The sequence below is a fragment of the Anabrus simplex genome, chromosome 10 (assembly GCF_040414725.1).
Source record: "Anabrus simplex isolate iqAnaSimp1 chromosome 10, ASM4041472v1, whole genome shotgun sequence".
In the NCBI taxonomy this organism is placed as follows: Eukaryota; Metazoa; Arthropoda; class Insecta; order Orthoptera; family Tettigoniidae; genus Anabrus; species Anabrus simplex.
Genome location: NC_090274.1, coordinates 28,773,763 through 28,801,652, shown reverse-complemented (window position 1 = coordinate 28,801,652; position 27,890 = coordinate 28,773,763). Strand labels below are relative to the sequence as shown.

General features: G+C 38.3%; 1 protein-coding gene across 3 annotated transcripts; it reads left to right on the top strand.

Moving 5' to 3' along the window:
* LOC136881998 (THAP domain-containing protein 11) lies at positions 1-27,790 on the top strand. Of its 3 annotated transcripts, XM_067154479.2 has the most exons (7): positions 9,145-9,370; positions 11,793-12,150; positions 13,339-13,419; positions 17,087-17,173; positions 17,324-17,400; positions 21,433-21,506; positions 27,105-27,150. In XM_067154479.2, the coding sequence occupies exons 1-6, from the start codon at positions 9,216-9,218 to the stop codon at positions 21,503-21,505; spliced, it is 831 nt and encodes a 276-aa protein (XP_067010580.2). In that variant the 5' UTR covers positions 9,145-9,215; the 3' UTR covers position 21,506; positions 27,105-27,150. The 3 variants fall into 3 exon arrangements, with proteins under 3 accessions (XP_067010579.2, XP_067010580.2, XP_067010578.2); XM_067154478.2 differs by lacking the exons at positions 9,145-9,370; positions 21,433-21,506 and adding an exon at positions 1-486 and having other exon boundaries at positions 27,105-27,790; XM_067154477.2 differs by lacking the exon at positions 21,433-21,506 and having other exon boundaries at positions 27,105-27,790.
* The last annotated feature ends 100 nt before the right edge of the window (positions 27,791-27,890 follow it).

Sequence of the window (27,890 nt, the reverse complement as noted above, 5' to 3'; positions counted from 1 at the left end):
TCTGGATTTGTTGGTGTTTCGCAGCAGACTATTCAGCTTGTCTGCAAGCAGTGGTGTACTACATGTGGCAACGAAACGCGACGTGAGAATTGTGGTTGGAAAAAAGATCCTGACTGAAAGGGACCGGAGACACATTTCACGACTTGTGAATCAAAATTGATTCCAAACCCAACAGAAATTGCTAGTCAGTGAATGAAGGTCCATTCCAACCTGTTAGCAAGAGAACACTGCGACGGGAACTGCATGCAATGAACGTTCAGAGTCAGTCACCTTGTAAGAGGCCATTGCTCCCACAGGCACATAAAGCTGCACATCTTCAATGGGCTAGACATCGTTGAACATGGACAGTAGCCGACTAGTGGAACGTAATGTGGTCTGACGAATCATGTTTTTGCCTGTATTCCAATGGTGCACTTCGTCGAGTTCGCCGAAGGCCAAATGAAGCATTTCATCCTGTATGTGTGCAAGGTCAGGTTCAAGCCAGATGTGAGTTTGTGATGTTTTGGGGATGTTTTCTTGTATCTTGGATTGGGGCCTGCTCACTGAGGTGACCGCTAACATGAACCAGCGTGTTTATTTAACCATTCTGAATGATCAAGTGTTGCTTTTCAATCAACATCTGCATGATGAGTATGCTATTGATATGATATAGATGTTGATTCCCATACGGAATCTGAAATATTTGTCCCGAATGAGTAAATTTATAATACCAATATAAATGGTCCATTATTGGACATTATAAATTTTCCAAGAGGGCAAAACGCTGGTTAGGAATGAGTTCAGTGGAAAATTTATAATGTCCAATAATGGACCATTTATATTGGTATTATGCTATTGATACCCAGATTTTTTAAAAATGGCCCTGTAGAATCATCGGACTCAAACACCATTGAAAATATGTGTGGGACATGTTGAAACAGTGGGTAAATCACCGACATCAGCATCCCCACGATTTGGTGAAATTGCGCGATCAAATCCTCAGCGAGTGGCTACACCTGGATGTGACGTACCTGAACAACATTTTGGATTCCCTTCCTAACCTAATCCAGGTGGTTATCAAGTCCAGAGGTGGAGTTACATTGTATTAAATGATGCTTGTAATGATTTCTTCAGGGCTGAATATTTTTTTTGTCCTGTGAGCTTATTTTGTAGTAGAGTTTTACATAAAAATTCACAGAGAGGAAAGTATAAAAACTTGGTAAGCTCTTCTTTCTTCAAAAGCTGCATTTCCCTGTAGAAAGCATCATTTTCAGTGTCATTAAGTTTTATCTGTACCTTTGTTAGTTCTTTCTGCTTCTCTTTTAAATTACTCTTCAGTTGGGTTACTTTCACACACAACTGGTTTTATAGTTCTTTCCATTTCCTCAATATTTGAGGCATTGTCTGGGTGTCCAGAATCCTGGCCTTTGGTCCAAGGAGTCCTGAGTTTGATTTCAGCCCGAGTCAGTGATTTTAACATTCAGTTTTTTTATATTCCGATGGGTTGAGGGCTGGGTATGTATGCCATCTTCAGTATTAGAATATACATCATACATAGGGCCCCAACCTCACATACAAGCAAATCATCCATAAGGCGTCGATATTAGAGACCTGTCCAGCTCCATGGCTAAATGGTTAGCGTGCTGGCTTTTGGTCACAGGGGTTCTGGGTTCGATTCCCAGCAGGGTCGGGAAATTTTAACCATCATTGGTTAATTCTGCTGGCACGGGGGCTGGGTGTATGTATCGTCTTCATCATCATTTAATCCTCATCACGACACTTAGGTCACCTACGGGCGTCAAATCAAAAGACGTGCACCTGGCGAGCTGGACTTGTCCTTGCACACTCCCGGCACTAAAAGCCATATGCCATTTCATTTCATTAAAGACCTGCACCAGGCCTCTCCAGAGTCCACATGCCATTCTTATTATTATTATCCTGTGAGGATGCAAGCTTACGCCTATATGAATTTTAGATTTAAAATTTCCTGTACCTTCATTATTGGATGTTGAACAACTTGCATTGGGATTTTGAAAATCATAAGCAGCTTCTACTCTTTTGCATTTCTTGGGTGAGGGTAGTATGGTTTTTCTTTGGGGACACTTGGTACTAGTCACCTTATAACTAGGATAGTTAAGGAATACAAATTCTTATTTTAGTCTCCTTTTCCCCCCTACAGATGAATAATTATCTTCTCAGAAATGATGGCTGCAATACAATAGTAAAAGCAGAATTAGTGTTTCGGACAAAGGCATTGCGAGAAATTACTTTGAGCCACTCATTATATTTGTCCTCATCTGCAGAAAATTCATCGAATTATAATGCCCCTTTGCTTCTCTTTTTTTCGTTCGAAGTACAAAAAGGCACACAATATGACATATTTGGAGATTAATAGATATCTTTAAAATAAAAAATTAAAATTGCTACACTGCACAATAAAAAAACAAATTAGTGTAAAACTCAACTCTCAGTAAAGAAGTATCTTATTATGAACCATTAGAACACTAACTACAAAACAATGCATCTGAAACTGGAAATATGATTTTTACGGTATCGTGGGCTGGCAGCACCCCAGCGGTGCTATGGAAAAACTTTCCAATTACAGCTTTATGCTTTGCTTCACAAGCATTTGAATAGTTTTAGCACACTGAGGCGAAACGCTGGCAACCAGGAATGGGTTAGCTGGAAAATTTATAATGTCCAATAACAGACCAACTATATTGTTGTTACACATTTACTCATTCGGGAAAAATACTTTAAGTCCCTATGGGAATCAGTATATATATGATTTAGAACGGGCGATAACTTCATGTCGGCCCCATGGATTTGTCATGGGTGTATCAAAATTTGACTCTGATTCTAGACTGGTGGGTGTTCTTTGAATTTATTGTATTATGTAGAATGAGCTGTTTAACCAATTACTTACTACATACATCTACTTTATTTCTGGGCATCAGTTATAATTGGGTGCTACCCATACAAACATAACCAGCAACATCGAAGAAGATACTTAGGTTCAAGTGATGAAAATCCATTTCACCTTTGATGTTTTGACTTGTAACAAAAAGCATCTCACCAATACTTACAGATATTGTCTCCTCGTTTCAGACTAGTGATATAGGGCAACTGTCTTCAGATAAACTAATAAGTGACGAATACGCAACAGGGGTGGTGATAACAACAACAACAGCAGCAACATTATCATGGATAATTACAACAATAACGATGGGTGAGAGTATCAGAAATTGCAGAACAAGTTGGAATCAGTTATGGGAGCTGTCAAACAATCATCACAAACGACCCACAGTTCCGTAAAGTGTGTTCCAGATGGGTCCCTCGTCTATTGACCGAAAATCTCAAGTTGAGACATTTGGAGGTCTGTCAGAGGTTTACAACAGGGTTTGTGGAAGAAGGTGATGCATTTTTGAGTCAGATCGTCACCTATGACGAAACATGGGTCCATCTCTACACTCAGTAAGGATTGGTGGAGGAAAGGGGAGGCAGCACCAGTGAAAGCCAAGACTCGACTGTCAGCTGGCAAGGTTCTTGCAACCTTTTTTTGAGGCATTTTACTGATTGATTTTTTTGCATGAGTGATGCACAATCAGTGCTTCTTACTACTGCGAGCTGTTGAACAAGGCGAGGGTTACATATTGCCGCAAAAGACGAGACCAACCGATTCGATAGGTCATTCTCCTCCACGACAATGCGTGGCCCCGTACTGCAGCAATAAGTGTCTCCAAGCTACGGGAAATGCACTGGACCACACTTGATCATCCTCTTTACAGCCCGGACTTATCGCCCTGTGTTACATTTGTTTGGACCACTTACAGAAGCTCTAGGAGGGCAATGATTTGAAGATGACGAGAGTGTGGAAGACTTTGTGCGCAACTGGCTGGTGACACGGGCCTGTTCTTTTTGCAATGAGGGCAATCTAAAAGCTGCTTTTATGCTGGTATAAATTCATTTCCAAAGCAGGAAATTATGTGGAAAAATAAATTGTAATTGCCTTGTGTTTATCAATAAATGAATTTAAATAAAAAAATATAATCCCGTTCAGATTTTATCCCCCCCTCTTACTTTGCACGCATCCACATGGGAAATGCACGAGAGGGTGCCCGAGGATGCATCAGAAAGATCGTGAATGGCAACTTTTGAACTGGTGGAGGTAGCAACCTTGGAAAAAGATGCGAGAAACAGCAATGGGTCAACATCTGCAATAGACATGTGTATTTGTGACTTTGTATGATTGATAGTTCATTTTGTAACCTGCTGGGGTCTTAATCGTCTGTAAAGACCAATAAATAATGATGATGATGATGATGATGATGATGATGATGATGATGATGATGAACATTCAAAGAAAACCATCCATTTCTTCTTCTTAAATTTTTGCTTCCCCCTCCAGGATTTTAAATCTGAATGTGTATCCTGCCTATGGCTGTAATGGTTAGGGAAGGGATTTTTAGGCACGAATAGATTAGAATGCAAACGTATTTGTCCCTGTGTGAGTGGGTGATGCAGGCGAAGAATACACCTACAGTATCCCCTGCCAGTCTTAAGAGGCGACTAAAAGGCGCGACCAAGGGAGGATCGAATTAGAACCATGAGGCTATGTGTAATTAGTACCACTATGTTAGGTACACAATCATTTTGTGACTAGTAGTGACACAGTGTGAAACAGGGTTGGTTTTGCAATACCTGCAATTGGTATCAATATATGAGCGACACCATGAGTCTACCTTGCCTGTGATTAGTACCCACTATGTGAAGAACACCATGGGATAGTATGAGTCCCTGTGATTAGTACACCTATGCGAGGAACACTATAGGTTTGCGTTGCCTGTAAGTGGTGCCGAAATTTGAGAAACACCATAGGTCTGCTTTACATGTGTGTATTACATTACCCGTGAGTGGTACCACTATATGAGCGACGCCGTGGGTCTGCATTGCCTGTGATTAGTACCCATTATGAGAGGAGCACCACGGGATAGTACGAGTCACTGTGATTAGTACACTTATGTGAGGAACACCATAGGTTTGTACTGCCTGTAAGTGGCGCTGCAGTGTGAGAAACACCATAGGTCTGTGTTACTGTGTGCTTTACATTACCTGGGAGTAGTATCATAATGTGTGGAATACCACGAGTCTACGCTACTTTTGATTAATACCGCAACATGACAAATACTATGGTTCTACTTTCCTAGTGATAAGTACCATTATGAGGGGCCGATGACCTGGATATTTGACCCCTTTAGACTATGAAGTATCCACAAAGATGCACACAAAATGCTGTCAGTTGCGTACACTAATTTATTTGTAAGTTATTTCTCATTATACACACACAGCAATGAACTGCCATTATGAAACAAAACACTACTACGACGCATACAGATAAGGAGACTCTGCAATAGTTGCATGTCAACTACCAACCCAACAAAACCAATTCACATACATGACTTAAACATAAGTCTCATCAAAACAACTCAACTCTCATTCACAAGACTGCTTCTTTATATACCTAGGTATGTTGCCTGGCCAGGCTTCTAGAAGGATATGACATACCATGTTTTCCTCCTAAATTTGAGATCTCCAATAGCCTAGTTACAATGTAAAGATGTTTCTACAACTATCTAGTGCCAAAGATACGTTATTCTGGATATTACAGTGTGTTGCACAATGTTACACTGGATTATAGATCATATATACAGGTGGTAATAAATGATATACTATTATGTGTTCTTACATTAAATAAACTCATATTAATAAATATACAGCAGATGTTTCATGACATAACCTCACAAATAATATTGTGATTTGTACCAAATAAAATCCGGACATAACTACGTAAATAATAATACCAAATGGATGTAAATACTTCGTAGCCATACCTCACAAGTAATAATAATAATAATAATAATAATAATAATAATAATAATAATAATAATAATCATCATCATCATCATCATCAATATTTGCATTATTTACTCATAGGTCAAAGAATATTGTTTCCAAGTTGTATGAGTATTACACTTGCATCTACTACAAGCATCATTGATTCAGGGTTGTGCTTTAGAAGCAGTCCCTTGATCAGTACAACTATTGTTTAATGCTAGTTTCTGGGAAAGTGGCGCATTGTGGGTAAAATCCACTGATTGTTTTAAATTCATAGCCATCCATTCATTCTTCGTCATCATGTTTTGAATTCTGGTCAGTGGAGGATTTTGGACTTTAAAATTGTCATTTTATTTCATCTCATTTCGTACGATTAGGGGCCGATGACCTAGATGTTAGGCCCCTTTAAATAACAAGCATTGTCATCATTATCATCATCATCATCAAACGTATTTGAACAAGGTGCAAGTGTCATCTAGCTGCTCTACAGTTATGTCAGTGAGTTGCATAATATTTAGTGGTTCTGATAGTTCAAATCGCTAATATTTATGCAAATCTCACTGCAGAACCATTGTGCGGGTGGAAGTCACTTGCACCTTGGTAAAACACGTTTGTATTCTAACTTACTAGTGCGTAAATATCCCTTCCCCTGGTAATGATGTACAGCAAAATGATGACTTACTATGTGTGTTACACATGTTATACAGCCTATTAATGCAGACGATAGACAGGTAATGAAAATCCACAGCCCGTTTCCAGTCATTCCACTGGTTCAGGGATGGAATGAATGAAGGCCCCATCTAGCGGCGAGGATAGGAATTGTGCCAGCTGCTGAAGCCTGTCGCACTCCTCTGGGGCAATGATTAATGACTGACACATGAAATGATATCGGAGAGTGTTGCTGGTATGAAATATTACAGGGAAAACTGGAGTACCCAGAGAAAAACCGATAGACATGTACTACTCAAACAATTACTAGATGGAAGTGACCAATATTGTGAAACTTTCATTGCCAGTAATCTTTCTTCTTCTGCAGGAAACTTTACATATTGAGGTAACCTTCCATCCCTCCAAGGGCCTTCATGGCCTGTACGGAGAATACTTTGCTTCTTTTTTTTCCTTACCATCTTATAAATTATCAGCTATCCCACCTTTTACTCCACAAATCTGATGTTGCGACATTCGTATTGAAGCAGCTGTTTGGAGAGCGATTATGCCCGTTTCGCCATTAGAAAATCCTACATAACTTTCAGCATCTTCTGATGTGGTACAGTTAGGCAGTGCAAGGATATCAAATCTGTAGCCGGTAGGTGCTTTCGGTGCCAGAGAACGCAATTTTTAGCGTAGTTTCCCCGTATTTCACTTTTTCTTCCCGTAAGATTCAGTTTGTTATAACGGCAATGACGCTCCTAAATGATCATTTGTACCATTATTTCAATTTGGTTTACTTTTAGGTCAAGTTTAGATACCTTCAATCGTTTTTCTGACTGCATTACCGTATCCTACTTCTCAATATAAAGACTGTTTTCCGTAATCTGGCATTGACATAGAAACGAGACTTGTAGGTACTCCTTTTTTGTTCGTGGGTGACGTAGATCAATTATGTGCTGAAGATATGGTATGTTCATCGTTATCTGAATCAGAAATTTTACTAAATTTTGATGGCAATACGTCATTTCTTGGAGCTGGGACCTTCCTGCGTTTGACACTTTTCTGTTGTGAAGAGGATATGCACTAAAAACAGAGGGAACTTCGTTGGAGAGAATTCGCTTTATTGATATGCTTACACTGAAATATGTATTAAAATGCAAGCTACATACTCGTGCCACGAAATAGCTTGCCTGCATTTCCCTCAAACCGCACTCCGAAGGAAAATTATGGAACGTCACATTGTTTTGCTTTTTAGCGGTATCCGAAGTATATAGAGGCACACACCAGTGCACTGTGCATTTCATCCTCATGGATACTCATCGACAGGGACAATACGCACAATAAATTGCATAAAATCAGCACAACATCACAATTACTCCGTGTATCACAATGTTAAAGTGGTTAAAGTTTAAGTCCGCCAAGAGCAGGACAGAAACCTGACATCTAGCGGCCAAACCGTGAACACGGTCGGGCCGTCTTTTCAGTGGCAAATTAGTAGCTAGGTCCTGGCGTTGTATATCTCGTAGGCAACGCCTATACGCAGATGATATGATAATTACGCCGCCACACCGAGATGAACTTCAAAAAGCAATAATGAACCTGGTCCAAAGAAAACAGTTTAGAAATTAATGAACAGAAAACTAGTCATGGTTTCTATAAGGGGAGGAAGGCGAGCAGCAACAGACACATTTAGTTATGAAGGCTCACCTGTAAGAAGCATACATTACGTTCAAATTTTCTCGGAATGACTTTCCAGACAACTGGGACTATATTTACAGCTCACATAAAAGAAAGGACTCTGGCATCCTTAATACAAATAAACGACATAGATCATCTTATTCAACTATCGATCAAAACAGCCGACTCCAATCGGTCTTGCTTGAAACTTTTCCATCTAAAAATTACACCAATCGTGACCTACGGTATTGAAATATGGACCTTCCTGAAAAAGAAAGACCTAAGAGAGATAGGAAGGGTGAAAGCAATTTTCCTTAAAAGAGCGCTATGTATAAACATACACCCTCAAGCCCTGTACGGTATATGAACTGACTCAAGAACTTTTCTTCATTGAGGACCTACCTATGACATTCTAGGTCTCTACAATCTACAAAAGTAAATATATCAAGAGCTGTTACATAAATTAAAATTTGGAGTGACTTTTATATTTTATATAACGGATGCAATGACAGCAGACAATATGGTGCCAAAGCCGCTTCGATCTCAGGCATATTAATACAGTGACTCGCGCAGCGGTCCACGTTTTCCATCGATTTCCATCATAAGACATGTGTTTTAACGAACCAAACCGTGATTGTGTGTGCCGATGATGTGAAACATTTTGTGGTCGTTACCACGTCCTGGAATCCCTCAAGAAGCCTTGTTCTCTGACAAAGCTCTGTAGCGAATACGTTTGTATTCTTGCACAATGTGTGCTTTTCCATTTAATTAATGTATTGAGAGTGTTTGGTGTTTAATTGTACGATCTTTGGGTCGAGGTAGGCGTTCTGTTAGGTTGCTTTCGGCAAGCTTCCTGCGTATAGAAACAAATATGCTGCTGCGGGTGGATATTACGAGAACTACGTGGATGCCATATCAACGTAAGAGGTTGGAGTTAGGTTGGAGTGCGTGGGATGTTTACATGCATTTATTTAGTCTTTTTATAGTGTTATCTTCAGATTGCTATTGTTAAAATGTCAAAACGTGCCGGCAGAGTTACGTGCTCTGTTGTTGGCTGCAAAAACAGGTACTGTAATACAGAAGAAAGTGTGAAATTTTATAGTTTTCCCTCACGACCTCACGAAATGGATTTGAGAAGGAGGTGGATCTTAGCAGTAAATCGTAAGAAGTAAGTCACTGGAGATTTAAATATTTTAATTAATACCAAATAACTCTTTGCAGATCCTATATTAACCATGAATTTTAGAAATAGGTTAATGGTTGCAAGTAAATAATTATAGTAATGATATATTTGCAAAGTGAGCTCTGTAGACCTATTTTTAAAGTAGTCTGAATGATAACATAGCCAGTATAATAGCGATGACAAGGATTGTGAGGAAGTTCATTTGTACTTCAACATTGTAAAGACAATCAGTGCTTTGATTTTGTTAATCTTTGTGTAAACTATTGAAGTTCTGTGTGTATATTTAGTAATCCAGAAGTTATAACATTAAGAATATATTTTAATAATATATATCTTAATTCTGAGCAAAGTATGACATGTAGTTCATCACAACCTCATAAAAATCAATTTGAAAAGTCAGTAGATAACTTTATTAATTCTTTCTTTACATTTTTGACCTTCACTGGACCACTTTAGTCTGTTTTATAAAAAGGGTTTTTCAGTTTTCTGTCAGCCCATTACTTCTTCATTATCTCGGATCTTAACAACTTCTTTTCTTTTTCTGTCTGAAATCATCTTTCCCATTGTCCTTCTGTTGATCTTGGTTTGTAGTCAGGAATATCTATGAGTTTCTTGATTTTGTCTGTTTTGTCTTTTAAATCTTCTGTTGTCATTTGTAATTCTTTCATGTTTTCCTTGATTTCTGTAATCCATCTAATCTTGCTGTACTGTTCCATAATTTCTATAATTCTCATGTTTTCTGGTGTCTGGAGTAGATGCCCAAAGAATGAGATTCGTTTATTCCTGATTGTGCTCATTACCAGCTCCCATTTCCTTCTGGACCCTTTCATTAGAAGCTAGTCTTTAGTGTTCATTTTCTTGGTAATTTTTGTTTACGCACAATGTTTCAATCTGGAGTATTGTGCAGTGTTGTTTTGATAATGGTTTTATGAAGCTATTAAAGAAACTATTTATAGATTCAGACAAGTCAATACAGGATCAAATAAATACCTATTATGGTTAAGTTTATCAACAGGTTTTACGAAGGTCGATCGAATATAAACAGGATTTTTGTTCCTGAACATCAGCAGTTGGTAGGACTGGTCCCGCGCTTCTGCTCTGCGTAGGCGGGACTGTTAGGATTGGGGAGAACGTGCTGTTAGAAATACTCCTCCGTTTCGTTAGTAACGCTCACAATGTCGGAGCAACAGGTGCACCCCTCCACTGCGCAACACATAATATAAAATTTCTTACTCATGAAGGAGTTACAGTGGCGGAAATTTGATAGAGATTGACGGCACAGTTCGTTGATCAAACATTGTCAAGGATGCGTGTGTTTGCCTGGCATAAAAAATTCAAGGAAGGATGGGAACATGTGGGAAATCAGCAACACGATCGCCGTCCTCAGACCTGTATTACAGACGAAAACATTCATGCGATTAAAGACATTATGCTGATTGATTTTTTTGCATGAGTGACACACAGTCAGTGCGGCTTACTACTGCGAGCCGTTGAACAAGGTGATGGCTGCATATCGCTGCAAAAGACTAGACCAACCGATTCGACAGGTCATCTTCCCATACTGCAGCTCTGATCTCTCCAAATTACAGGAAATGCACTGGATTACACTTGATCATCCTCCTTACAGCCCTGATTTATTGTCCTGCAATTTCCATTTGTTTGGACCGCTTAAAGAAGCTCTAGGAGGGCAACGATTTAAAGATGACAAGAGTGTGGAAGATTTCCTGTGCAACTGGCTGGTGACACTACCCTGTTCTTTTTGTAATGAGGGCATCAACAAGCTGCCCAAATGCTGGGACAAACGCATTTCCAAAGCAGGAAACTATGTGTAAAAATAAGTTGTAATTGCCTTGTGTTTTTCAATAAATGAATTTAAGTAAAAAATAAAATCCTGTTTATATATGATTCCCCCTTGTAGTTACGTATGTTATTTCTGGTTGTGTAGTGTTTTAATTTTATTGCTACTGGGCAAGTTGACTGCAGTTGGAGGCACGCAGCTGTGAGCTTTCATCCGGGAAATAGTGGGTTTGGACCCCACCGTCAGCAACCCTGAAGATGTTTTTCCATGGTTTCCCATTTTCACACCAGGCAAATGCCGGGGCTGTACCTTAATTAAAGCCATGGCCACTTCCTTCACACTCCGAAGCCCTCCTATCCCATCATTGCCATAAGACCTATCTGTGTCGGTGCAGCGTAAAGCCAATTGTAAAAATAAATGTTGCTATGAGAGGCTTTTTTTAGTGTACATGTTCTTGATGAGATATTGTGCTGTGGTCAATTTATGTATTCTATTATGCCATGTCTGCTTTTCATTCAAGGTATATATTATTTCACTTAAATGTATTATGATATAGAAAATAGGATATGTTTACATAAACATGCAACTTTTACACAATTTATTTTATAGGGTAGATGGTACTTTGTGGATGCCTTCAAAATCATCTAGAATCTGCAGCGAACATTTCATAGGAGGGCGTAAATCTCAACATCCTGCTAGTCCAGCATATATACCAAGTATCTTTCCCGAATGTTACAGAAGAAAGTCACCAGGAATAGGCTCTCTCGAAAGATTTGCAAGATTGAAAAATAGAAATGTAAATAGATATTCTGTAGTTTCAACACCTGATATTTCAGAACTGCAAGATAGTGAACCTGTTCTAGTGACCGTGAGAACTGGTGCCCAAACTCAGTCAAAGAGAAATTGTGCTGAAGAAAGCAATTTTGAATCCAGTTGTGTTTTGGATGGAGATAGTGTCAGCACACAAGTAAGTATATCAGTAGTAGTCACTATTACAGCCTTTCACACAATGCATGCTAAATCTAGACATGTTAGTAAATTGTTTGGGCTTGACTCAGCCGGCTGATGATGCCCCAGAGGAAAGGGCGAAGCATGTACCAATTCTTATTTTAATGAGAATTTAACTCAACTTGAACATATTAAGTTGTATTGAATAGGTGAAAGAGAGATACATTTATCATAAGCGGTATTTTCCGAGCTGTCAGTGGAGAGATGGCGTGGAATGGCATTAGTTTGAGTGGTGTTTTTGAAAGTAGGAAAGATCACAATATGAAGATAAAGTTGGAATTCAAGAGGATGAATTGGGGGAAATATTCGTTTGTAGGAAGGGGAGTTAGGGATTGATGTAACTTACCAAGGGAGATGTTCAACAATTTTCCAATTTCTTTGAAATCATTTAAGAAAAGGCTAGGAAAACAACAAATAGGGAATCTGCCACCTGGGCGACTGCCCTAAATGCAGATCAGTAGTGATTAATTGATTGATACAATTTCTGATGAGTCACAAATGTTCTGACTGGTGTAAACAGAGAAATGTTTGATATATTTTTAAACCTACTGCTAGACACTTGTAAGTGCAAAATTAGTGAAGAAAGTATACTTTTGGTATTCTTAATGAAAATTAAACTTGCCTCTCCATTTGCTGCCCTTGCTGTTATTTTCAAAAGGAAGCTACAATGTGTTTCTAAATCTCCCTGGGAGATCTGGAAAATAGAAGCAATTGAATCTGAAACTCATTTTAGCCAGGCATAACCCTTGGTTGTTATGACAAACAGTCATTAACATGCAGCTATCCATCACAGTTGAGGAAGGAGTTTCGGCCTGCAGACCAAAGGAAAGCAGGAAGTTCTAACCATACAGCGGTGGACTCTTTTACAGTCTCTTCTTGTTTATATTCCTGCCAGTGTTTGTGCTCCAAATTAACATCATGCAGAAAGAAGAATGCTAAGTTTTAATATTTAATTATATAGTGGAATAAATAAAATTATGTGAAATAAAATTAAATATCTATAAACAGGTGAAATGGCACTTCGTTAGCTTCTCACCAGTGATCACCACTGCTCAGATATTTTGTATGTACTTCAGAGTTCGAAGTCTAGTCTAATAATTTGGCTACATATTTCTCATGAAGTAAATTTTTATTTTGTTCAATACAGGCTATGGAAGTTGCTTTAGTCTCGGATATAAAAACTGAACCACCAACGGAGGAGAGGCCTAGTGAAGATTCCATATCTAAGGTAAGATAAATTCCAATTGTTGGAAAAAATAAACTTCTATTTTAAGGAAAGATTTTCTTTTTGTCAATAAAATATGGTACTTTCAGACATGTCACTGTTTTAACATATTTAATATTTTTCTTTTTATATTACTCCTTAAAATTCTAAAATTGTTCTCAAGATTTGTTTTCCCTAAATCATTTGTGTTAACAAGGTATGTGAACTCCATATACTTATTATAGATTAGGTATAGTGTATAATGAAAAAAGAATACCTTATTTTTCTTGATTTTGATTTGAAATTATGAACATAAAATATGATTTAGAAAGTATGTGCAGGGTAAGCTGGTAAAGACAGACATAATATACCCATTATTATTCCTAAACAAAGGTGCTTCACGAGTCTATATGAGCTAAACATGTTTTATGAAATTTACGTATTTTATGTTGTATGTACTTAAGATTATAACTTCATAATGTCATGCTTTAAAGTAAATATGTTCAATCTAAAATAAGAGTAATTCTGGACGTTAGAGGTAAACTTTCGTAAGAAACATTTCGCTAACTTGACATGAGAGCAGAAAGAAGCTAAGGTGCATATTTTGCTACCTTTAAGGCAGGTCAAATGGACAGTTCTGACCGAGGTAAACTACCGTAGGAGCCAATACGTTAAGGAGTACGGCAGTTAGCATAACGAGCTGTTGTATGATCACCATTGTTTATTGCTGGTTTCTCCTTGCACAAACGGCAGTATCACATAGTTGATCTTCATTCTTGTGAAATATACAAATGCAACAGTGTACCCACAAGAAGACATGACCAAAAGAACACATACGATAGAAACCCCAAAATCATAGTTTTTACATTTATGATGGTTTACCTCAGATGTCCAGAATACTTATTCTTCATCTGCCTCATGTACTTACTACCAGCCGCTTCATATGCTTTGCCCTAATGAAAGCTAATGAAACTTTGCTGAAAGATCGGCTTTTTGTTTTAAGTCTCATTAATATAAATGGAATGAAAGATGGTAAATCACCTGGCCCTGACAATGTAAATTCTGAAATTCCAAAGCTTCTCTGTGAAGATAATTTAAAATGGTTGACTGCATTATTCAACGACATCTACGACTCTGGTTGCATTCCACGAGATTGGCTTAAATCTGAATTTATTACATTGCCCAAAACACCCGGAGCTAAAACATGTGGTGAGTACAGGACAATCAAGCTCATGAGTCATTTACTAAAGATATTTCTGAGGATCATTCACGAAAGAACATACAAGATCTGTGAAGAACAAATTTCTCCTACACAATTTGGTTTCAGAAATGCATTTGGTACACGTGAAGCATTGTTTTGTATCCAGGTGCTGTTTCAAAGATGCAGAGACGTGAATTGCGACATTTATGCCTGTTTTATTGATTACCAGAAAGCTTTCGACAGAGTAAAACACCAGAAGATCATTGAAATCTTAAAAACCATTGGTTTGGATGACAAGGACCTGCGTATAATAGTGAACTTATATTGGAACCAGTCGGCTTCTCTGAGGTTGGACAGAGAAACTACGGAGGACATAGACATCCTACGAGGTGTAAGGCAGGGTTGTATATTATTCCCACTGATTTTCAACATCTATTCAGAACGCATCTTTAAGGAAGCTCTTGATGAAGTGGAGATGGGAGTGCTCTTAAACAGCAAACATATCAACAACATCCGATATGCCGACGACACAGTCATCTTTTCTGATAGTGGGGATAGTTTACGGTACCTTGTAGATAGACTTACACAAAAGAGCTCTGAATATGGTCTAGATGTCAACACTCAAAAAACGAAAACAATGATAATCACTAAAAACAAGATTCTTGCATGTCATCTTAAGATAGGCCAGAACAACATTGAACAAGTCCATAAATACACATATCTTGGTACCATCATGAATGACCAATGGGATCTTTCTGATGAGGTGAAGACCCGATTGGAAAAGCCAGGGCTGTTTTCAATAAGATGAGCAATCTGTTTAAGAATCACGGGTTAGAAATGTCAACGAAGATCAGACTTCTACGCTGCTATGTGTTCTCCACTCCCTTCTATGGTATTGAAACATGGACTCTGACAGAATCATTAGGTAAACGCTTGGAGGCTTTTGAGATGTGGCTATATAGAAGAATGTTAAGAATACCATGGACATTGTATGTCACAAATGTCGAGATTCTACGAAGAATGAAGAAAGAGAAAGAAGTATTGACCACCGTGAAAGCAAGAAAGATCCAGTACCTGGGACACATCATGCGGAACACCAGCAGGTACAATCTCCTTCAGACCATTCTGCAAGGAAAATTTCCAGGAAAAAGAAGCATTGGCCGAAGAAGAATATCCTGGCTTAAGAACATCAGAACGTGGACCTCTAAAACATCTTCAGAGCTTTTTCGAGCCGCAAGTGGCAGGACGAGCACAGCCAAGATGGTTGCCAACATCCGGAACGGATAGGAACCAGGAGAAGAAGAATATAAAATGGCTTTAATCTAGATATATTTTTTTATTTAAATAAATGACAGTGAGCCATAAAAACCTAGTTTACCGGGCGAGTTGGCCGTGCGCGTAGAGGTGCGCGGCTGTGAGCTTGCATCCGGGAGATAGTAGGTTCGAATCCCACTATCGGCAGCCCTGAAGATGGTTTTCTGTGGTTTCCCATTTTCACACCAGGCAAATGCTGGGGCTGTACCTTAATTAAGGCCACGGCCGCTTCCTTCCAACTCCTAGGCCTTTCCTATCCCATCATCGCCATAAGACCTATCTGTGTCGGTGCGACGTAAAGCCCCTAGCAAAAAAAAAAAATACCTAGCTGTCACTGCAAATGAAGGTTTTGTAGTATTTATTCTGGGAATTTAAATGGGTCATTGCAAAAATTTCTCGGAATAATTTAATAATTTGAGCGACGAGCTGGTGAAAGGAACAGTGTGATAGGAGAAAGTGAGCTGGAGAGATAGTACTGCTATTTACATAGTTACTAAGGTGCGGCTGTAAAGGGCTTCAAGAGGCAGCATGTATAGTGACCATTCCTTCCAAGAACTGTCCTGTAACTTCTTTATGTTTCTTTGATATCCAAATACTCTAACCTAATACTCCAGTGTAACGGATATACTAGAACCTAATACTAGAAAGTGACTGTTTGTCCCATCCCTATTACGTACAGTGTTGTACTTGGCAACCATTCAATTTTTGCTGCATTGGTTTTTAATTAAAATGAAGAGATATTGGGAAGAAAAGAAGAAGAAACCTTGTGCAAAATAAGTTCAAACGCGCTCCACAGCTGAGCACAACGAATCAAAAAACAAAACAAAAAAAAGAAATGTTATATGCTTTTACATCCCACTAACTACTTTTACAGTTTTCAGAGACACTGAGGTGGCAAATTTTGTCCTACAGGAATTCTTTAATATGCTAATAAATCTGCCAACTTGAAGCTGACTTATTTGAGTCCTTAGGATTGAACCAGTGTGGTGCTGTACATTAAGTGACTTGCCCACAGCAAGAACATCTCAGCACAGCTTAAGATATACAAGTCAGCAATGTATTTATATCTGCTGCTATATTTGGAGAACTGTTGTTTGGCTGGACATGGATATACTATGTATAGACCTGACACCCTAGCAAAATGAGATTCCTAACTTACATTTTCATTTTTCCCAGGAACACTGCAGAAACACAGCCTCTCTTCATAACGTGCCAGAAGAAGTCTTTGTGGTCATGCCAAAGACAGAACCAGAGTATCTTCAGGTAAGCTATTTATTACTTCTTGGATGTTGTCAGATAACAATAATCCTTTCCCCTGCTTTAGTAAGTGCACCTTTTCTTAAGTTGACGTTATTTATTGATTCAGTATCCTTTCTGAACTTGCCTTCTTATCATCAATTTTTTTTTTTGAAGATGGAAGAGAGCATCAAAGAAGAGTTTCCACAATACCACAACATCAAGCAAGAAATATGCATCGAGGAAGTAAATGTGTAAGTTTGTTAATGATATACCTCCATTTCTACATAGAATACATCAGTATTCAGTAATATTTAACAATAGTACTATATTAGCAAGAAGGAGGGAAAGATAAGGACAGGAAGCACAAGAGATAGAAACAATAAGATGAATATAGAAGGTAAAAAATGAAATAGCGTATGGCATTTAGTGCTGGAAGTGGCCGAGGACATGTTCGGCTCGCCAGGGGCAGGTCTTTCGATTTGACGTCCATAGGCGACTCGCATGTCGTGATGAGGTTGAGTGATGATGAGGACGACACACACCCCCAGTGCCAGCGAAATTAACCAATGATGGTTAAAATTCCTGACCCTGCCGGGAATCGAGCCCGGGTCTGCTATGACCAAAGGCCAGCACGCTAACCACTTAACCATGGAGCTGGACAATATAAGAGGTGAAAGACTAGAAACAAAGGACAAAAACAGGAGAGGAAAAGGATGTGTACTGGTCAGTATAACAGAAAGATTGAAATCAAGTCCTGTACAAAAGATAGAAACACTGGGAGGGACACACAATATGTTAAGATGAGCCCATTTGTTTGAAGCTGGCAGTGTGTTAAAATTTTGGGGTGGTGATGATTGTTTTGAGAGGAAGTACACTTGGGCAATCTTCCTCTATCAGCAGTAATCAGACGAAAATATGGAAGGTTGAAAATGAAGCTATCGGCCAAGGAAAAACGAGGGCCATGAAAAGGCATGAAGTGTAGGCCTTCCAAACCTAATACCATCGGAGTTGGAAAAGAACAAATTGACCAAGGGAGGTCAGACAGGATAGATAAAAGTGTGGAGCATGGCACAAATAAATGGAAGCAGTGTCTGTAATCTATTAAGTTATGGGGGATTGTTCTTTTTCTTAAATGTTTTCATGTTAGTCCTTTTCTCTTTTTGTTGTTCCCTCTTCCTACATTGATTTGTGATGGTTTAGTACTAGGACGTCATCAGCGACGGTTTTTTAACTCGTTTCCGAGTAATTAACTTTTTCCAATAAATTCACTTCTGTCTATGGATGTTTTTTCGACGGTTGAACAGACCATTTCTAGCATGGATTAAGTGTCCACACAGATTGCACGGAATTGTTGAAAGAGGGTGTGGTTGTGCTGGATGGAGTTTTTGTCCTTCCCTTCTGGCCTCTTCACATCTGCGTCAGTCCCCTTCAAACAGATTGACAGCAGCAAGGATGGTCCAGTGCCAAATTGTATGGTCTTGAGTCAGCATATCCCAGGTTTGTGGATTAAGACCTGTCATCTTTATAGCGTGTTTAAGCTGATGCTTGTAGCGCCTCATGGGGCCTTCATTAGGTCTGGTATCACTCATCTCATACACATGGCCAGTCCATTTAAGCTGACGACCATTGATGGACAATTATATGCTCCTGGCATGCACTTACCCAAGAACAGCAATGTTGGTGACGTCTTCCCTGTAGATAATAACAATGGATCGAAGTTTTTGTCGGTGCAAATGCTCAAGCTTTTTCAAGTCATGTCGGTAAAGGGTCCAAGTTTCACAACCCCATACAGCAATGTTGTGATGACCACACAACACAACAGCGTGGTGTACCATGAGTTTCGTGTCCCCCCCCCCCGCCCCTGTGGATGGGGGCAGTAGAATAACACCCATGGTATCTCCTGCGTGTCGTAGGAGGTGACAAAGGGCGTCCAGTTATCAGATGGAAAATATGGAAGGTTGAAAATGTATTGTATGTATTGAAAAGGTATTGTCCAAGGAAAGACTTTCTTGTGACAGTATCCTTACTTTCATCTATCCTGTCTGACCTCCATTGGTCAACTCTTGTTCTTTTCTGACCCGACGGTATTAGAGCACTCGGGGCCTAGGGCGTCTTTCATTTTTCACGCCCTTCGTGGCCCTTGTTTTCAATACCTTCATTTTTCAAAGTGTCGGATCCCCTCCATTTTTGCTGTCTGATTAGTGTTATACAGAGGATGGTTGCCTAGTTGCACTTCCTCTTAAAACAATAATCACCACCACCATCAGTTTCATCTTCAGGTCATGAACACGCGGTGTGATAGTCATCCAAATGCTGTATGGGCAGCATCAATTCTCATGGTTCCCAATGGTTGTGGAGGCAGAAGAGGTCATGCCAGACGAACTGTCTGTGAAGGCGCGCCTGAGTAGTACCTTGAGTCTGCGGCAGTTCGTTGCAGTCTCGCCGTTTGATCCTGCATGTGTCATTCCATATGTGCTGTAGGACACGGCTCCGAGTTCACAGTGCTTGGGTCACTTCCTAGCAAGCTGAGATCCACCCTAAACAATTCCATGCCAATGGCACTTCTTCTAAATGTCGCTTACTGTTAGGATGTAGCATTGATCTAAAGAATCACACTAAAGGACACATTGAAATAATTTATGAAGTATTGACTACCAGATTTAACTGTTAATTTTTATTAAGATTAGTTGTTCAGTACAGACTAACATGACATTATTTTTCTTCTAAAGCAATTTTGAACCAGTACCTTGGGTACTGTTCTTATTTAATGACATATGGTTGCTCTCCAAAGTAATTACGCTCTACATCTCCTAGTTTCCTTTTTTGCTGTTATTACCAGTAATGGTAAGAGAAATGTGTTCATTCTTCATGTCTGTCTGTTTTTCCTAAATCTTAAGACAGCATCTCACAATTAATACAGGGGGGTATCTTATTACAGGCACTCAAAGGCATTTTTGCCAACGATCAGGTTGAGAAGAGAATTGATGGTACAATGAGTTGAGTTCTCGGTTCAGAGTAGTTACAGAGTGGCTGTTATCCCTCACTTTTGTTGTTGTTACGAAGGAAGCTATGCATTTTTCAGTGTCGTCTTACTTGATGTAACCTTTTTAAGTTTTTCAGTCTGTCTAAGCATCTCCAGTGGGAGATAAAAAGAATAAGATGAATAAGGGAGGTGAAAGATGAGAAACATAGTACAAACTTAGGAAGGAAAAAGGATCTCTATTGGTTAGTATAATGGAGAGAAACGAATCAAGTCTTGTAAAAAAGATACAAGCACTGAAAGGACTGCACAGTATGATAAAACATAAAACACAAGTCCATTTATTTGAAATTGGTAGTGCATTAAAATGTGGTGGTGATTATTGTTTTAAGAGGAAGTAAAACTGAACAATTGTTAACTGAAACAATAATAAAACATACATACTACAGAGATAAATATAATGTAGCAATTATTCTCCATACAAAGGATTTTAACTTCAATATCAAATCTGAATAGGAAAATAAATGTCCCATGATTACAAAATTGTGTTTTTTTCTCAACCTGAAGGATAGCTAGATCTGACTGGGGGATATACTCCAGAATCTTCCACGAGATTGTCTTTGGAAAATCAAACATTGATGGTTTCCCATTCTTTTCCACTGAGTTCCTCGGTTTAACATTTGATGATGATGATGCTTGTTGTTTAAAGGGGCCTAACATCGAAGGTCATTTGCACCAGGAGTTGGTAGAAATTGGAGAATTGAGATAAGAAAAGCTAAGAGAATTCTTTTGTCAAATTCTTATCTTAGTATCACACCTCTTTTTAGGCAAATTCTCAAAGTGGTTGCAGATTTCTTAGGTCGCTTCCCAGAGCCAGTCAAGTCAGTAAATGCATATTTTCTTACCTCTATACATAATCAGTACATGAAGATTCAGCAGACCCAGGTTATATACTCTACTGTGTTTTCCTCAACCTGAAGGACAGTTAGATTGTGAAACTCTTGTACATATCACTGCTGTGAGGTTCTCTATCTGGAAGTTAATTAGATCCTGAACCTCTTGTACATATACAAGGACAGATAAAAATGTATCCGGGCTAGCTCTTTTTAAGTCGTCAATGAAATGTATGGCTTCCTTGTTAACAAACTAGCTCTTCTATGCGCCATCAGATAGCACAGCTAGTGTTAGTAGCTATAGTGACCTTCAACCTTGTATTTGATGATGTAGTAAAATCCTTTGTACGGAGAATAATTGCTAGATTATATACAGCTCTGTATTATGTGTTTTTTTGCTATTGTTTTAGTCCGACAAACAGAGGCTGGTCTTACGGTGATGGTGGGCTAGGACCAGAAGGAAAGCGACCAAGGCCGTATTAAGGTATAGTCTTTGCGGTTGCGTGGTGTGGGAAAGGTAAAGCATGGAAAACTATCTTCAGGGTTGCTGACATTGGAGTTCGACCCTTCTATCTCCCAAATGAAACTGTAGCAGAGTCAGATAGTGTATATGAAACATTACTTAAGAGGAAATTTGTACCTTCTAGCAATATCAAATTTTACAAATTTTGGACCCTTTTCTCAAAAACGATTTATGGTAACCACAACATTTCAGTTGCTCATATAGTATTGTTTCCTCTTTTAGTGACCAGTTTGGTAATTAGTTTTTGCCAAAGAGGGGTTTCTTTTAAGAAATTTGTTCTTGTATACAGACGGGTAATGAATGGGGTCATCAGAATGAGGACAGCAACAAAGCCACATGTCTGTTTTATTTCAATGAACTTTTGTCTTCTTTCTTGAAGAAATTTTGTTTAGTAAACATTATCAGTATAATTATACACAAAAATAAGTAATTCTATGTATTTTGATGATATGGAAAAAGAGTAGGAGTTGCATGAAATAAATCATATTATTTTGTAAAATTTGAAGCCATTTTCTTTTCACCATCAACGTAGTTAATATATAACTTAAAGTTTTTGTCAAAATGAATGCATGATTAAAAAATACAACATTAGAAAATACCTAATAAAGAAAACATTTAACCCCTTGATGCCTGATCTCCATGTTTGGTATAATCCCCTGTAGGCCTAACTTCATTTTATTCTACCTTATAAAGTTCTAAATTTGTCGAGATGGAGATGGTATATATCTTTGAAAGTGAAGATCTCTGCCTTCGTTGTATGTTTGAATCAGCCCAAATCAGTGTTCCTTTTTTCTTTCTAAAGAGTTGGAAATAATCTGACCACTTTCCATTTGAGAGTATATAGACTGAAATTTCATTTGCATTCCTGCAGATTCCGTTGTACACCGTTTCCTTATTCAGATTGATCATATAAATCACCACATTTTCACTGATTTACATCTTTACATTGGCAATACTTTCAATGTCTTAAAACCTCTTACAACTCGTAATCACTTTGAAATATGATATTGCGTGGTGCAGAAGCATGGCACGGTAGAGTCTGAATGAAGGAGAAGTAATTAAGTTTTAATAAATCAGACAATAACAGCACTACTCCAGATTGAGAGTGGATACATAAATACAGAATGAGTGTGCATGATGTGCAAGACCAAGTAATGGATGATGAAACATGCCAAAGTACATGCCCTCTTTTTCATGTACTAATCTTCCCATTAACCTGGGATATGTGCTAAATGAATCTTTGAACTATTGTTCCTGGTTCATTTGCTCATAACTCCCGAAGCAACTATTACCCTGGTTTTAATTGCATATTAGCCTAGTTTTCATTGCTTTTTGAAACAACCCATACAAATACAAGAACGTCTCTTTCATTTCATATAAAATGTGGTAGATCTCTCTATTAGAGGACTGTAAGGCAAACATAACGTCAATGAATGTAAACTATATTCTTTTGAGTCTCCACTGTAAACATTTGAAAATAATCTGAGCTAAACTGTTGTAACAGTGAATATTTGAACAGATCGCTGCGTTTTCTTATTGCTCACACCGAAATCATCTTCGTCCACGCACTCGAAAGTTCCCCATCGCCGAGAAGTTTATAAACACGCTTAATACCACCTTCTCAGTGGGACGTTTGAATGCCTGGACCACCTGTTTTCATGCCAGGTGCTCCTATCATGCAGCACTTAATAAAAATTACCATTACTCCTGAAGTATAAATGTTAGAAACCTGATACTTTGGACTTACCTCTAGTAGATATTGAGGGTGTGATATCTGTTGCCACAGGTTCCAGGGTGGAAAGGAACACCACACTTCTTGCAGTACTATATTGTTTCACTTCTAATTTTATTTTGATTGACACATTACACTCTTGGTTTTCACAGGGGAAAATTCCACAAGAACATGCTGTTTTCTTTTTCAATCAAACTGAAAAATTGGTTCCTTGGTTGGGGCTCATTTTGGGGGTGGGGATTTAGAAGTGTTCATGCATGATGAGAATGCTTCAGAATGAACTCAATTATTTGTGTATCTTGGATCAAGTATCTACAGGCTGTTTGCATCAACAACAGATTTGAGAGGGATTTTTCTACTGCCTTTGAAGAGGGCACAGTGCAAAATGAAAAAGAATACCTTTTTGGACCATTTAATGGTTTTCCTCATGAATGGATACATTGCAAGATCCTGATCAGCAATACTCCATGCATGTGTGGGTTATAATCAACAATACATTCTTGCTTCATTGCAGGTTTTTCAAATCCACCTCTTGGTACTTCTGTCATTTCTGCTGAATCCATTATTGAAGTCATTGTCTTTTTGTCCATCCATGAAAGAAGAACCTCTCCATCTCTGATGAAGGCCATTTCTACCCTCTTCAGAGTTTTCTCTTGTTCCCTGTCCTTCCTTAGGGACCGCCTGTATTGTATATCAGAATATCCTTCAACATACTCAATGGACAAAGGCATGCCATTCTTGTTACATTCACCATCCACTACAATCATGTTAGACCATGTAATCCAGCATATTCCATATAACTTCCTTCTTAGCATTGTCTTAAAATATTGAATACGAAGTCTTGTTGTAATCTGTATTATAGGGTGAAAAATGTAAACTAGAATGTACACACTACCAATAGATTGTCGCTATAGTGTTGCCATCACCAGCTCTCATTTTGTGCAGATGGCTTCATGCAAGGGCTTATCAGCTGATGGAGTTAGTGCTGCAGCATAGTCATTTGATAACACTACTCAATAAATTTGAACTTTTTTCCCATAACATTAATAAATTAGACTGAACTTAACTAATTTGTATGCACTGAACACAAATTGATACACTGAATAAATCATGATTTTTGATCTATTAAAAATTACTTTGTTCACATGTTTTAATGAAAATTTTCAAGGGTAACTTAGATATGATAGAACTGGCATATTAATACCTGACCAGCTATAAAAACTTATAAAAACTACTCTTCATGCAATAAAATAGAGAAAAAACCTTATTTTTTCTCTTATGTGAACTGGCCTTTGTAAAAACCAGCAATAATCGCCCATCATCGGAGGATCCCATCTTCCTTGATACCATTGCTCCATTGTAGCAAAGACTTGGTGAAATCGCTCTCCCTGCTCATCACTTACAGCCCCCAAGTTCTCAGGAATTAAGTCGAAATGTGAATGTAAGAGGTAGATCTTCAGTGACATATGGCAGCCCATTTCTTTGTAGTTTCATAGTAACGTCTCTATTACTTGGTGATAATTTTCTTCCTTGTGATTCCCTAAAAATCCTTTGACAACAGATGCAAAAGATTTCCATGCTCGTAATTCCTTAGGATGAAGTTTTTCTGAAAAATGCTGTCCTTCAAAGATTTTCCAATTTGTGGACCAACAAATATGCCGTCTTTTAATTTAGGACCACTGATTTTAGGGATTAGAGTCTTTAAGTATTGAAAGGCTTGTCCACTCTAACCTAAACCTTTCACAACATTTTAAATAATAGTAATAAGGCTATTTGCTTTATATTCCACTAATTACTCTTACGGTTCTCGGAGACGCCGAGGTGCCGGAATTTGTCCCACAGGAGCTCTTTTACGTGCCAGTAAACTTACTGGCATGAGGCTGACGTACTTGAGCACCTTCAAATACCACCGGACTGAGCCTGGATGGAACCTGCCAAGTTGGGGCAGAAGGCCAGCACCTCAACCATCTGAGCCACTTGGCCCAGCTCACAACATTTTTAATTAGCCCTAGTTTTACAAGCAGGGACAGAAGAATTTTTTTACGAGTACTTTTTCACATTGCACTAGTGGAGGATATTTAATATTATGTTCACCAAGAATATAACCTTTTCTGATAGGCCAGTCCTTCACCATATAATGTTGTGCTGTTGCTTGACTGTCTCACAAACACAAGAAGCCACAAAACTTAGTAAAACCTCTGTGTAATCCATGCAACAAAGCTATTACTTTCAAATCATCACAAATTACCAAGCGATGTTCTTTATAATTTACTGCATTCAAAATTAGTGGCATGTGTTCATAAGTTTCTTTCATAGCGACTGAATGAGCCACTGGAATGTAAGGTTTTGTATTGCCATTGTGTAATAAAACTGCTTTTAAGCTTAGTTTTGATGAATCGATGAACAGTCTCCTTTCTTTTGGAGTGTATTCAATAGCTAATTCATCCATCAGCCTGGTCACATTTTTGCACGCACAAACAGATTTTTCCATTACAAAATACGTAGTCAGATTATCATTTCATTTTCTGAACACTGAAATCTTGCTAATAAGTTCCATTCTTGTAATCTAGAACCGAATAGTTCAGCATGTTACTTGGAAAGACTTAAATTACTAACTAGATCATTAAGTTCTGCCTGTCGTATCAGATGAGGTGTTTAATGGTGTTTTGGGAAAATAGGTAGGATCAGCAGAAGTTGAAGGGTAGTCTGAAGATTCTGATTGCTCGTGTTCCTCTGGAATGACATAATCTTGCCCACTGCTGGGAGGGATAGGCACGGGAAATTTTAGGACAATGTTCTATGGTCTTGTGGCTGATGGCAGATTAAGAAACACAATGTTACCTTTAGTTTTCCTTGAAAATACCTTTGTTTTTGTAATACAGAAGTAACAATTTCCCAAATGACAGGTAGGCTGTTGCCAAATAATTGGAAAAGCAAAGGACATATTGTTATTTTTCCCCTGCATTCACTCTGTTAACTTTACACAACATGTGTGGTGCCCAATTTTTATCTTGATCACCTACTTTACAGTCAGAATACAAGTAATATGCCTATTTTTACATTGTCTGTAATTGATCGATGCAGTGATTTCAGAGTTAATTCCCCACAAACATAGCAGAAACTGTTTGCAGAATTTTTACATGAACGATGGTTACGATCCATTTTACACTATTGCAGAATAACTAGTACTGCTCACAACACTTCCACAATCAGAACTAAGCGTTTCTTGTATGACAGTACAACAGTAAGCAACCGTATTTTCACAATGCAACGGCAAGCAACCATTTTTTCTTTCATTTTGTCAGTTATAACCGGATGTGCCTACCCTCCGTGCAGACGCATAGTAAGGGTAATAAAACAATAAACCACCATGAAGGGTAACACTCATTCAAACCACAAATGAGAAAGTATGTTTCAAATGGTACTTTAAAAGAACAGAAATTATGTATGTTTGTATAAAAGGTCTATGTTAAACAACATAACCTCTTTCAATGTGGGTAGGTTTTAACACATTTTTATAAGATTCAGTAACTAAAAAATATGAGTTTATAAAAATGTGATGTGTAGGCAATTTTCCAAGGCCGTATTCTTAATCAGGACATAGAAATTACCTAAAAATAGTTATTCTGTTCCATGTTATGAAAACCTTGTTGAGTAGTGTTAAATGACCGTGTGTATTGGATATGTGCGTTCAAGACTTCAGTATTGGTTTTCTTTACCTCTTCCTATGTACAAAAAATTTCCCACTTTGTCTTTATATCTGAGATCAAGTGTTAATTTTCTGGTGTTTTGTTATTTCATTCCATTGAAGGTAATATCCTTTACAGATGTGCAGATTTGGAGGAACGTGACATAATAAATGTTGGAGGAAGCCAGTTCACATGTTTGATATGTAATAAAGAGTTCTTAGCAAGAAATCTCTGGTTAGACATGTGCACATACATAATGAGGAGAAAAGCTTGAGATGTGATACTTGTCTCAAGGGATTTTCTCAAATGTGTTCCCTAACAAGACACTTATGTACACACTCCAATAAGAAACTCTTTCACTGTACAATATGTTGCAAAGCATATTCTGAAATGAGTTCTCTGAAGAAACATAGGATAGTTCCCCATACCAAGGAGCATGTTGATCATTTATGTACAATGTGGAGTAGTAGACACATTGTACATGCTGGATCACTTGAAGCTCAACTTGGTAATCACATACAGTTGGAGAAGTATAGTTGTAAGGTATGTTTGCGTGTTTGCTCTTCAATATCAGACTTAAAAAGGCACTGTGCTGTTCATTCCAGAGATAGATTCTATGGGTGTTGCTATTGTGGGAGGATGTTTAGTCGGAAAGATCATCTGAAAACGCACCTGCTTGTGCATACAGGAGAGCGCGGCGATGTATGTCATATATGTGAAAAGACATTCAATCTGTTAGCAAGTCTTAAGAAACACATTGGTTCATTCAGAACAGGAGTAGTAGTTATTTTCTGAGTGTAATAAATCGTCTGTACATTGTTTGTGGTGCCATCCTAATATAAATATATGTTGAATAAGTAAATCCAAAAGTGTATTGTTGGTTTTTTGTCTTTGTTTTTTCCATATTCAGTACATCATGGATAT